General features: G+C 37.5%; 1 protein-coding gene across 7 annotated transcripts in view; it reads left to right on the top strand.

Annotated features, from left to right (window-relative positions):
- LOC131246252 (TSL-kinase interacting protein 1-like) overlaps window positions 1-12,895 on the top strand; it is a 43,995-nt gene that overhangs the window by 12,875 nt on the left and 18,225 nt on the right. For 2 of the 7 annotated variants that reach the window (XM_058246184.1, XM_058246186.1), the window contains exons 2-4: window positions 3,478-3,500; window positions 3,548-3,687; window positions 3,833-4,046. In XM_058246184.1, coding sequence (XP_058102167.1) covers window positions 3,993-4,046 — 54 coding nt within the window. In that variant the 5' untranslated portion in view covers window positions 3,478-3,500; window positions 3,548-3,687; window positions 3,833-3,992. Of the gene's footprint in view, window positions 1-3,477; window positions 3,703-3,832; window positions 4,047-8,067; window positions 8,270-12,895 lie in introns of those variants that run through there. The other 5 variants (XM_058246182.1, XM_058246188.1, XM_058246187.1 and 2 more) reach the window with 4 other exon arrangements.

The raw sequence follows: 12,895 nt of genomic DNA, 5'->3' as shown, positions 1-12,895 counted from the left end.
GTCATACAACACCTAGTTAAAAGGGGCATATCTTTCAACCTTGGGAATGGAAAGCGCATTCGATTTTGGGTTGATGTGTGGTGTGTAGACAGATCGCTCTAGGAATTATTTCTCGGGATTGCTCGATTAGCTATTGACCAATTTGTAGTAGTTGAGGATTGTTTTTCTGTTGACGAGAGGGGGTGGTGTGGTCCTTTCCCTGTAGGAGGAACGTGTTGGACTCGAAGATTGGCGAGGTCGCTGAACTTTTGAATTTCCTAAGTGTCATATGACAAGGTTACGTGGAGGTTGCTTATTATGGTTGTGTTTTGGGGCATTTGGGGGGCTAGGAACGACCGATGTTTTCGAAACCTATAGGAAGGAGTGGGGGAGGTTATAAGTAAAATCGATTGTCTTTTGTCTGATTGGGTGGGAATTGTTTTTGTTTTGTTTTGTTTTGTTTTGTTTTGGTTTTTTTTTTTTTTTTTTTCCGGTTCTAGCAGGCCTCTTCGGGGCGCTTGCTTTTTTTGGGGTGTATTCTCTTCTTGCTTTCGTGAGCTTCTTAATAAATTGTTGTTATCTCTCGAAAAAAATAAAAAATAAAAATCCCTTCTAGTTTGAGTGGTACATGACGATTACATACAACTCCAGAGGCATATCTCCATTTCGTCCACCCAACTTGAATTCAATCTCTCCACTCTCATGAATAGACCCAAGATATCAAAAGTGGTCATTTTGGGAAACTTCTTGGCTAGCAATCTTAACTAATTCCTTGTTTTCACTCCTATTATTACTAATATAGCACTCCATATACTTTTTTAGTTTAGTTCGACTAATTTTAAATCCTTTAGATTCTAAATCACATCACATGTCCTTAAATCTAGCTTTCTATTAAACCCTCCCTCATCTTGTCAATCAAAACTATGTCATCTGCAAACAACATATACCATGGGATCTCTTTTTGCAAATGCCTTGTTAACTCGTCCATAATCAATTCGAAAAAAGGTACCGGATCAATGCTACTGACCCTGATGTAAGCCTACAATATAATTAGGAACTCACTTTTCTCAACTAGTAGTCCTCATATTTGTCACCCCCCTCTTATGTGTCTTAATCATGTCAATATAACCTCTTGAAACTCCTTTCTTTCACAACACAAACCAAATTAACTCTCTAGGATGCTTTCTATAAGTCAATAAAGACCATGTGGAGGTCCTTCCTCCACTCCTATATTTCTCCATCAATTGCCTATGTAGGAAAATAACTTTAGTGGTAGATAACCTTGGCATAACCAAATTGATTGTCTGATATATTCATCTCATGCCTTAGTCTTTTCTTTAATCACTTTATGTAAGTTTCATAGTATGGTTCATAGGTTTAATCTCACGATAGTTGTGTCGCTCTGGTACATAACGTGATACAGTTTTATATATGAATTTATATTGTAAATTATATATGAAATAATGATTTTTTTTAATCATTAAATAAGGCTTTATTAGAAGGGAAGCCCAAAGGCACATTACAATGCAAGCACATTACAAAGGAGCACTGACCAACGAGAAGCTACTAATCTGAGGCTACTTGGGGGAAACATCCTTGATATCTCCACCCAAGAGCAAACATGATGTCTAATTCAACTGGCAACGGTAAAGATTGGGGCAGATTACACCATTGAAGGAATGATTATTCCTTTCCCTCCATACAACCCAAAGGATAGCTGCAAAACTAGCCTCCACAACACTCTTCTCTTCTGCCTAAAGGGGCTCAGACTCCATGCTTCAAAAAGGAGATGAATAGAGCTTGACATAGACCCATGCCTCTTTAAATTGATGAAGACACCAATGCGAAATGGCCTTGGTAAAGGAACAATGGATGAGCGAATGATCCACACTTTCCGGATTGGTCAAACCCCTGTAACATCCATTTACTATGAAGGAATTTCTATGCTGAAGATGATTGATGGTGAGGATTCAATTATGACATGCCAACTATACAAAAGCCATAATCTTTGGGGGGGGGGGGGGGGGGCACCGACTTCAAAATCCAAGCAATATGCAGGCATGGACCATAAAAAAATGGATAGTTTTCATTACAAGGATTAAAGCAACAATTGCCATGATAGATCCCATAACCAAACGAGCTTGTCCTCCCTGGAAGTAACAATCCTCTCCTCTGATAGCAATCCCATCATATTTGTAAAATTCGAAACTTCTGCATCTGATGAGAGATTTCTACTGAATAAAGGGCTCGACAACGGTTTGATTTCCTACCTGATCATAAGCATCTCCAACCTTTACTTCCCTGTGCATAGGGACTGCGCATAACCCTCCACGCAACAATCAAAATGGGAAATAATGAATGTTATTATTATAGATCCCGCATGCATAGTATGTATGCATGTGATTGCATAAATTAACGCACAAATCTATATATTCTAGAGATAAAATTTCATTTTAACCAATGAAAGTATGTCTCCCGCTTATTAGATGAGCTAGTAGAGGCAGTGTAGTGTGTGTGAGTGATCCAGGGTTCAATTGCGGGTAGTGTTACCTTTCTGCAAAAAAACAACAATGAATATATAGTCAAGTTGTTCCATATCCGTTATGATACGCCTGTAAATGCTAATGTGTATAGGTAATGGTCAAGACGATTACGATATGGGGGTGAGATGGGGCAATTAATTTTTTGAGTCCGTATCGACTGTTGTGGTGGCCGCAAACGCTGTTACCCCTGTAACGATCGAAAAACGACCACTTTTTTTTCGTCTATCTATTTGAATTCATTTTTCTCCTCAATTTTACTTTTGTCATTCCAAAAACTCTCCTAAATCATTTTACAACAGATTTCGGTTACTCTTACTATAGTTTTTATGATTAAAACCATAGATTGAAGTGATTTGAGCAATAGAAGCTCCGAGGGCTTTTTTTTTTTTTTCAAAAAATTGAAAAAGTAGTATTTATGCATTTTTTCTGATTTCTAGTTCTAATGATCGATTGTGATGTATAAACATTAGATACATAAAATCATGTTCACAAATTCACTAAACAACCTGATACAACACTCTCACCAAAGAGTGGACCGTTACATTACCATAAACATGTTCAAAACAAAAAATGAATACATATTTAGAATATTTATATTATCTGTTATGGCCGATATCTGTAACGGTAATGGTAGTGACCGTTACGACCATCGTTACTGATATAGAATACCTTGTGTATAGTGCTTTGATAGCATTGGAGCATTTCTCATCTCTCTCTCTCTCCCTATATATATATATTCCAATAACTCAATTATTGTTCCCACCAAGAATGCTAGTTATTAGAGGCCCTATTGTACGTTCTAAGGAACTACTTTACTTTTGGAATAGGTGTGCATTTAAACTCCATAATGTTCTTATGTAAGCATTTATACTTTCATATTCATTCAAGTTGCCTTGATATTTTGCATATGCCTATGGGTTGTTAATAATGAGATTTTTTCCTTTTGTTTAACCAGGATTACATCTTCTAAGACCTTGAGTTTGTTCAAAAGTAACAGTTACTAAAGAGCAACATATGGGAATTAGGGTGTGATGATTCAACATGCAAACACAACCACCAGCAGCCTTGGATATTAAAGCTCCTCCGTCAGAGCATCACATGATTAAGTATGGAGATTCGAGTGTTCCTTTATCCTCTCCAAAAGACATTGATTCTCAAATGCCTGGTCTGTCTCCCAATTGTTAGTGTTTCAAATTTTATATTCTGATTTAAATTGTTTGAGATGCTTTTCTTCAAGATTGTGACACTCACCTTTTAGTTGGAAGTAACTTGTTATAGCTTCTGCTGTATGATGCCATTTTCTAATGCAGTAAAAAGACAAACACGACAATGGGCGGCATGGACACATCAAGAAGAGGAAAAATTTTTCAATGCATTACGACTAGTTGGCAAGGCATTTTCTAGATCACTTGTATTTTTGGTTGTTGAAGTCTTTACTAGTGTTTTCTTAATGAACATGGCATTTGTTGTATGCAGAATTTTAACAAGATCACATGCCGTGTACAGAGCAAAAACAAAGATCAGGTATGTAAGTTTAGATGCATTGCCCTTTCCACTCGTTCTGTCATAATAACCACCAGTCATCTTTATGTTGAAGTAGATTTATCCCTGGTTGCAAGCCTAATGGTTTCAATCTAGGTATTCAATAATGGTAATGGAGGCTTTAACGGCAAGCTGTATGGCTGTTATGTTAACAGGCTGTTATGGCCCTATAAACAGTTGAATTATTTTCAAGAGGAAAAATGTATCGGCCCCATATCGGCCTTGTATCAGCCCATTATAGACCTCTAGGTCCGTTATGGGATATTTTTCCAATCGGGTGTTATGGCAGCATATCATGTAATGGCACCACCATTGCCATTGCATAATGGCTGATATGGCCATAATGTTACCTCTTTTGAATACTATGCTTATATTTCAATTTCGGCATTCTAGATGTAATTACTAAACCATCAAAGGTATCAAGAAAAAAAATACTGTGTCATTTCTTCTTGGCACAATACTATGTTTTTAAAATATCATGTAATTGCTTTTAAATACCATGTTCTTGGCACAGTACTGTGTCATTTCTTCTTGGCACAATACTGTGTTTTTTTGAAAGGTATGAAAAAAAAAAAATACTGAATCATCAAAGAGTTCATTTGCATAATTTCTTCTTGGCTTTTGCTATGTATTTGATGCTATGATGGACATATTGCTGTATTTTACTTGCTAAATATCATGGCGTCATCATCATTATCACATCATGGCATCATAATCATCGTAGCCTTGTCTCAACTATTTGTGGTTGGTAATCCTCATCACCATATAAACCTTATCCCAACTAATTGGGGTTGTCTTCATGAATCTTTTTCCGCCGTTCCGCTCTATTGAGGCCCATAATTTCCAATAGACCGTAGGTCATTAAGTCTTTTCTTACTACCTCCACCCATGTCCTTTTGGGTCTTCCCCTTGCCCTTTTAGAGCCTTCAACTGGTACCAACTCACTCTTTCCAACCAATGCAATTCTTATTGTTTGTTGCACTTGACCAAACCATCTAAGTCTACATTCCCTAATCTTGTTACCTATTTGGGGTCGGTTTGTAATTTGGGCCTCATGGACAAGGCTCTTTTGGGGAAATGGGTATGGAGATTTGGTACAGAGGAGGGGGTTTGCGGAAGGAGGTTATAGGTAGAAAGTATGGGGTGGAGTGGGAAGGTTGGTGGCCCAAAAAGGTCTCTTCGGGTAGAGCTTTGGGAGTTTGGACTTCGGAGATCTATTTTAGACTCAAAAGATGTGGTCCTAACTCCTAAGAGGTTTGAGTTTTAGGGTGGGTGATGGCTTAAGGCTAAGGTTTTGGAAGGATGAGTCACTTGGTGATCGGAAGCTTCAAGATCAATTCTCAAGGCTTGGTCTAGTGGCCGTGGACCGTAATATTTTAGTTAACCATTGTTTTTTCATCCCAAGAGGATTGTGTGGTTTGGATTAATGTTCAAAATATCGGTACGCGTTACGTATTGTACCCTTGGGATACAGATACATATCGGTTATCGGACCAGGATATGTCGTTTGTATCAGGTAATTTGTCGCACTTTTTGGGAAACATAGGGAAACATTGGGAAAATGGTTGAATTTTTCACTGAAACTTCAGGGATTGTTAAAAAAGACCTTAATACACACTTTTAAATCATAACATCTAAAAAACGAAGTGCACATAATAAGTTTCCTTTGTATAGGGTCCTAAGCTATACGCCATCTGACTGAACTAATGTAACTATATTCGAATTAAATGCATAACATTTAGAGTATATGCGATGATCATTTCATCAAATACTCCTAAGTACTTCGAAATTAGTCTCAATTGACAGTTGGTTGAAGGGGAATTTTGAAAAAAATTATATTTTAATAGTTTTTAATTAAAAATGATTTTTATTTTTCGAAAATTGACAAGGACTTAACAAATCGGTAGATCAGCCCTCATACATGCTTGATTTTATGTTTGGAGTGTAGCATTGCAAACAATTTGGGAGAAATTGGAGAAATTTCAATATTTTTTTTTTCCAAATTTCCTCAAATTGGACCTCCAACACTCAAATTTCGAAATTAGAGTGTGTGATGCTCATTTAATCAAGTACTCCCAAATACTTCGAAATTAGTCTCAATTGATAGCTAGTTGAAGGAAAATTTCGAAAAAAAAATGTAGAACACGAAGAACCAATGAATTTCGAAATCGAAGTCAAAGCTCCAACTCCTTGATATTTCATGTAAAACATGAAGAACTAATGAATTTGTAACCATTTGACACTAATTTAACATAATTTCAACAAAAAAGGGATTGGAAATTGAAAATGCTCACCGAATTGAACATGTGAGATATATCAGCACTACCTGTTTGCAGTGTTCGAAATATTAGTATCGCGTTACGTATTGCACCCTTGGGATACAGATGCGTATTATCACATGTGATATATCAGTTGTATCGCATAATGTATCGCTGTTGTTGGAAACATGGGGAAACATTGGAAATTGGTCGAATTTTTCAATGAAATTTCAGTGATTGTTAAAAAAGACATCAATACACACTTAAAAATCAAAACGTTACAAAACCACAAGTGCACATAATAAGTTTTCTTTGTATGGGGTCCTAATCTATGCTCTGTCTAACTGAATTGATGCGAGTATATTCAAAGTTTACTCATATAATTTATAAATGTAAGAAAACGTGTGGAAACACAAGCAATACATTTAAAAGCAAAAGAAGAATCACTAGATCAGGTTAGTTACATGTTTGATTTTATGTTTGGTCATAAAGATTGCAACCGATTTGCGAGAAATTGGGAAAATTTTGATTTTTTTTAATTTTCCACAACTCGGTCATTCTCCTCCAAATCTCAAAATTGAAGCTCCCAATCTATGATTTTTAATGCAAAACATGAAAAATCATTGATTTGTAACAATTTTACACTGATTTAACATAATTTATAGAAAAAAATAATCGGAAATAAAAAATGCTCACCGGATCAAACATATGGGATATATCCCACTACTTCTATGTTTCGTATCGCACAGGCGGGATACAGGACATATCGGCCGATATTGTTATATTTAAAACACTGCTTGTGTATTTTGTATAGCATAGGTGGGATACAAGATATATTGTGGGATATATCAGCCAATATCATCGATATTTAACACATGATTCCTTTTTGTAGAAGGGATCTCCATGAGAACGAATTTGAAGAGTTGGTGGCTCTCTTAAATTGGTTGTTGGGGGTTTTTTCTTTTGGAAGGAGTTGATTCAGTGCGGTTGTTGGAGGCGAAGTCGTGGAAGTTCTTGGTCAAATTTCTGTTCTCTATGTTGTCAAGTGACCTTATTGTAGGCGTTAAACTGCAAACATTTTCCTTTGGTCCTATGGTGCCCCCTCTCAGGTGGCGGCATTTGTGTGGCTAGTTGGATGGAATAGGGTGTTGACGATTGATAAATTGAGAAAGAGGGGCCTCGTTATCATTAATGCTTATCCTTTTGTGCTGGCAGGATGAGGAGTCGGAGAGTCTTTTTTTTGCATTGTCTGTTTTCAAGGGAGATAATGGGAAAGATTCTTCAGGCTATTCGGTGTTTCTTGGGTTTTGCTGAGATCAATTGATGACTTCTTTAGGTAGTGGCATGTAGGTGGTCATCGTAAATGTGTAACTGAGGTGTGGAGGCTCTCTCCTAGCTGGGCTATGGGCTATTTGGAAGGAACAGAACAATAGATGCTTTTGGGATGTGTGGTAATCCAAGGGGAGTCTTTCTTCAAGCAAAAGCGAGTGTTTTTGAATGGGCGGCGGCTTCGTCTAAAGTTGAGGCCTCTAGTTTGAATGGGTTGTAGCGCGTGTTGTGCGCTTTAGGTCTTTCTTTTTTCCTTTTATTCTCTCAGCTTTGCTGTCTTCATAAATAAATCGTCATCTTTCAAAAAGAAGAAGTGCTTGCTAAATATACAGAAAATAATAAATTGTTCATGTATAAGGTTCAAAGTCAATATGAATCAAGATCTTTTATTAACATTCTTTCATGTGTGAAGGAGCTCTTCACTCTTCATATATCAAGAGCAAAAGGGAATTGATGGATAGCCTAAAAGACAACATTCTGGATAATCTTGCAAAGCTTTATAAGTTGACAAGCCAAGCAGCCTGCAATGGAGGTTCCTTCACAATGGATTTTGAACCCTTGACACAATTATGCCTTGATAGTGCAAAAAACATATTTGCAAACATATCTGCTACTAAGGTGGATCTCCCAACTCCCAATTAATCCTTCGATCACATTGTGGCCATTGCTTCATCTAATGGCTAAACTCTAGCAAAGTGTGGCAAAACTGATGATTTCAAATTAGAGTTTTCACCTTTGTTCTATAGAAAATGCCATCCTATTGCTCTGGTGTTTGCTGAAGCTAAATGCGAAATGCCCTTGTTTGCTTGCAACTTGCCCACTGCAACTACCTGATCATTGCTTTTGAAGAAAAACCTACTTGAGCATTTGTTTTAAATACTATTGGGTGAGTGAATAAGTGGTAGAAGCTCCAAACACTTTCTAATCCAAAGGCAGTCATAAAGGTTATTTTGTGAAACATGGTAGAAGCACATCCTTTATTGCTACTAATCATGGATATTTCTTCCGAAGTTTTCCACATATAGATCATGCTTTTCATTCCCTTTTGAAATGAGCTAGATTTCATGTGTTTTTTCTAAAGGCTGGAGAAAGTTTGGAAGATTTTTTTTTTTTTTAATCGTCTTTTCTTTCTCTAGTTGGCTGTTAGGGTCACTTCCTGGCAGAACTTGCTGAGAGATCTTCCAGAAGAACTAGACTATATCATGCAAGATACGTTGGGAGAGATTTGATTAAACAAGGGTAGCCTTCTGAGTTCCTCCAACATTGTAGGTATTTTGTTGAGAAATTCTTTCATAAAGACTAAAACAATGCTTTAACATATTAATTTTTCATTACATAGTCACAAGATAATAGATATAACTATGGAATTTGGATTTGTTTAGTGGAGACTTCCTGGTTTTAGAAAAATATTAATGCAAAATTTTATAGGCACCAAGATAAAAAGCGGGGAGTGCAAAATAATAAAGTGGACGAGTAAGGGATGATGAAAAATCATCCCAGGACCCACTAAATGGTTCTCAACCTAACACTCAAAATTATTTTTTCTTCTTCCTTAGTGACCAAAGTACAAAGAGAAAAGACAATTGTCATAATGTTTTCAACCTTTTGTCTTGAATACCACCCCAATTTCGAGCTTGGAATGGTGAATTGACCAAATAAGGAATAACCCAATTCACATTAATGGCTCGTTTGATTTTCCAAATTTAGGGTAAATGCCCTGTAAATAGCCAATTACTACGATTTCACTTGTTTGAAAATATGAAGGTATTCCTGTTTCGAAAAATGGTCCAAATTGGCTGGCATAAATTTGTGGGCCCCACTGTCATGTATATGACATATTCGTGTTGTTCATCCATTTTACCAGAACAGTTTGAGGCATGAGCCGAAAATTGAGAAAAATCCAACATTCAAGTGGCCCACACCAAAGTAAACAGTGGCCCCAAGAAGTATTCATTGGACATACATCATGGTGGGCCCCCCATATATTTGGCAGCATTCTCGATTTTAGTGTTGAAAAAAGTAGGAGTCAAATCAACATAGGGAACGATGAAGGTAATTACCAAAGGAAATAATTATTGCCCATTTCCACTGCATTTACATTTACTTAAGAAAATCAAACATGCCCTAAAAAGGCCAAGGTCTTCCACATGATGCAAACAGATGTGACTATCATATTCCTGTCGAGAAGTTGATCAATCGTCATAATTTTATCAATAGCAGCAAGCCAACTGTATCAGGAACTGAAAACCACTTGTGGGGGCCATGGCTAGCGCCGCATATGAACCAGGGGCAGCTTGATCACCCCAACAACCAATTTTGAGGAGTAGGTAAAATAATCTAATAAAAAAGGTGCTTGATTTTTTAAAATTCCAATGCCATCTATCAACACTTTGAGGGAGATTGGGAGGTCCTGAATGCAGTCTTGAATGCAAACAAAGTCCTCAACCTCCCCATTCTTAAGATCTCTGTGGAAAAGAAAGAACCAAATTGTTGCTTTGCCCACCATGTTAACACATTGGGAAATGGATGCATTTTTGGTAAGAAGGGATTCTTTAAAGCCTAGCAAAATCAGTATAGAGCAGGCTACATCTGTTACCGAGGAATCCCCCGAAAAGGAGAGGGGCTTGTTGTGCTCTCTAGTATGGTATAGATGATTGTTGGATTTACCCTCGATCAATATTCTTCTTTTCTTTGATCCACCTTACATTTTGGTGTCTGGTTGTTTAAGTGGTATCAGAGCAAATTCCATCCTCAAGATTTCAAAGCCTTTTATTTTCTTCTCTTATCTCCATTTCCTTGTCCTCTTTTTCTTTTTCTTTCCTCCAAAACTTAATATAGTTGTCGTATGATGTGCAGTTAAGTGCTTGCCAGTAACCCGGGGACATCAGTCCATGCTTATCCTTTTCGTTTATGCATGAAGTGACCTTTTGGAAGAACTAACAAAGATGGCATGTGCAATGCACGTGGAGAGAGGAGATGATTTGCAAAAAGTTGGAGAGGGAAGGGGAAGTGGTTGTAGAAAGTAGGTTTATTTTGGTGTGCTAGATGCTATGATTTCCAAAACAGTTATGTAACGGCTGTAATGACCATTACGCAACGGTAAAGGTGGTAACTGTCACATGTTATGGGGTCGCAATGGCTGTTATGAAATATTGACCCTTAACAGTCCTGTAACAGCCGTAACAACCCTGTAGCAATTTGTTATGGGGCTGAAATAGTGTTTTATTTTTATTTTTTAATTAAAAAAATCCATAACAGTCTGTTATGGGGGTTGTAATGGCCGTTATGGCCTGTACTGTGATGGTAATGGCGGTGGCTGTTATGGCCATCGTTTCTGTTGTGGAATACCTTCTGTATGATATTTCATCAACATTTCGAAAATGGTGGCAAGACAACAAGGATAGAATTAGAAATGAATGCATTCGTGGGAATTTAGGAGTAGCACCAATAGGTAACAAGATGAGGGAAAGTAGACTTAAATGGTTTGGTCATGTGTGACGGAGACCAAGAATTGCGCCAGTTAAAAGGAGTGAGTTTATAACAAAGTATCTAAAGGGCAAGGGAAGGCCCAAAAGGACATGGGTGGAGGTATTAAGAAAAGACTTGATGATCTATGGTCTAATGAAAGTTATGGCCCTTGATAGAGTGGAATGGCGGGAAAGGATTCATGTAGCCGACCCCAGTTAGTTGGGATAAAGCTTACTGATGATGATGGTGACTTTTCTATTGGACCAATGGCATAGTTGATGGGACAAAACCCTTGCTTCCAACTTGGTTTATGTGTGAAGGGAAAGTGACCTGTGGAAGAAATAGCAAAGGTGGCACGTGCAGTGCACTTGGAGGGGGAGGGATGATTTGCAAGTAGGTTTCTCTTGATGCACTAGACTCTTATGATAGTTTATCACCATTTTGAAAAAAAGTTGGTGACTTTGTTATCGTATCCGTGACATAGATGGAGTGCAGTCCAGACCATCCACATTGCTAACCTTAATGTGGATGTAGAACTACCAAAAGACTACACGGAACTTGATGGTTACCACCTGATTTTTCCATTGAAATTTGGACCACTTACTATTTTACTCCAACCATCCATAATAGCCGTAAATCGGATGGTTAAGATTGCATGATCAACGTGACTTTAGAAATATGCTCCACACACAATTCTCCCCACAATTTGTTGGCGTGAATGGTTGTGCATGAGTTCCGCATATGAGGAGATGAGTCACTCCATTTTCAAAATGGTGGTAAACTATTGTAGAGTTTGGCCTAGTAGGGAGAAGTTGTTAATTGGATGCAAGCACACGACTTCACCTTAATTACACAAATTCCCTTTATTACTTTAATAATGTCAAAAAACTAATTGCATTTAAATTCCTATATGTAGTAGGTATTCAATACCGTGGAATTGAATATTTCCCATTGGAAGTGTTGAAGCTGCTTCTCTCTTCTAGTTCTAGGTCTATGATTCCTCAATGGATTTGTCCTTTTTTACATTTTTGATCATTATAGTGTTCAATTGGAACCAATGTGTCCCAAATCGGTTACGTATCGGCTGTAACGGCCGATACGTAACGGTAACGGTGGGACCCGTTACGCGATACGGGGCCGTATCGGCCGATGTCCCGATTTTGTACCCGTAACAGTGAAAAAAAAAAAAAGAAAAGAAAAAAACTTACCTTTTTCCTTTCTTTTCTTCTTCTCTCTCTCTCTCTCTCTGTTCTTTCCCTCTTTCCCTCTTTTTTCTTTTCTCTCTTCTTCCCCTCTTTTTTCTTTTCGGTTTCCCCCTCTCTCCATTTTTTTTTTTTTTTGGCAGGTGTAAGCTGCTGTAGGTACGTGTCACGCTAAGACGAGCACTGACACTCCTCGAGCTCTGAGTTGTACGAACGGTTCAAAGGAGATCAAAGTTATATGGGCTCCACAGTGATCTATTTATTATATCTACACCGTTCATCTATTTTTAAATATCATTTTAGAGCATTACCCAAAAAATGAATCGTATCCAAAGATCGTCTGGACCACACCAAAAATAGCAGCGGAGATGATGATTTTTACAGTTAAACAATTCGTAGGCCCACCATAACATTTATTTTCCATCCAATCTGTTCATAAGGTCAAAAAGACTTGAATGAAGAGGAAAAACAAATTTCATATTGATCCAAAAGTTCTGTGATCCCAAAAAAGGTTTCAATGGTAGACGTTCAATCCCCCACTGCTTTTTGCAGTGTGGTCCACTTGATAATTAGA

The sequence above is a fragment of the Magnolia sinica genome, chromosome 5 (assembly GCF_029962835.1).
Source record: "Magnolia sinica isolate HGM2019 chromosome 5, MsV1, whole genome shotgun sequence".
NCBI lineage: Eukaryota > Viridiplantae > Streptophyta > Magnoliopsida > Magnoliales > Magnoliaceae > Magnolia > Magnolia sinica.
This window is presented reverse-complemented; position numbering and strand designations above follow the sequence as displayed.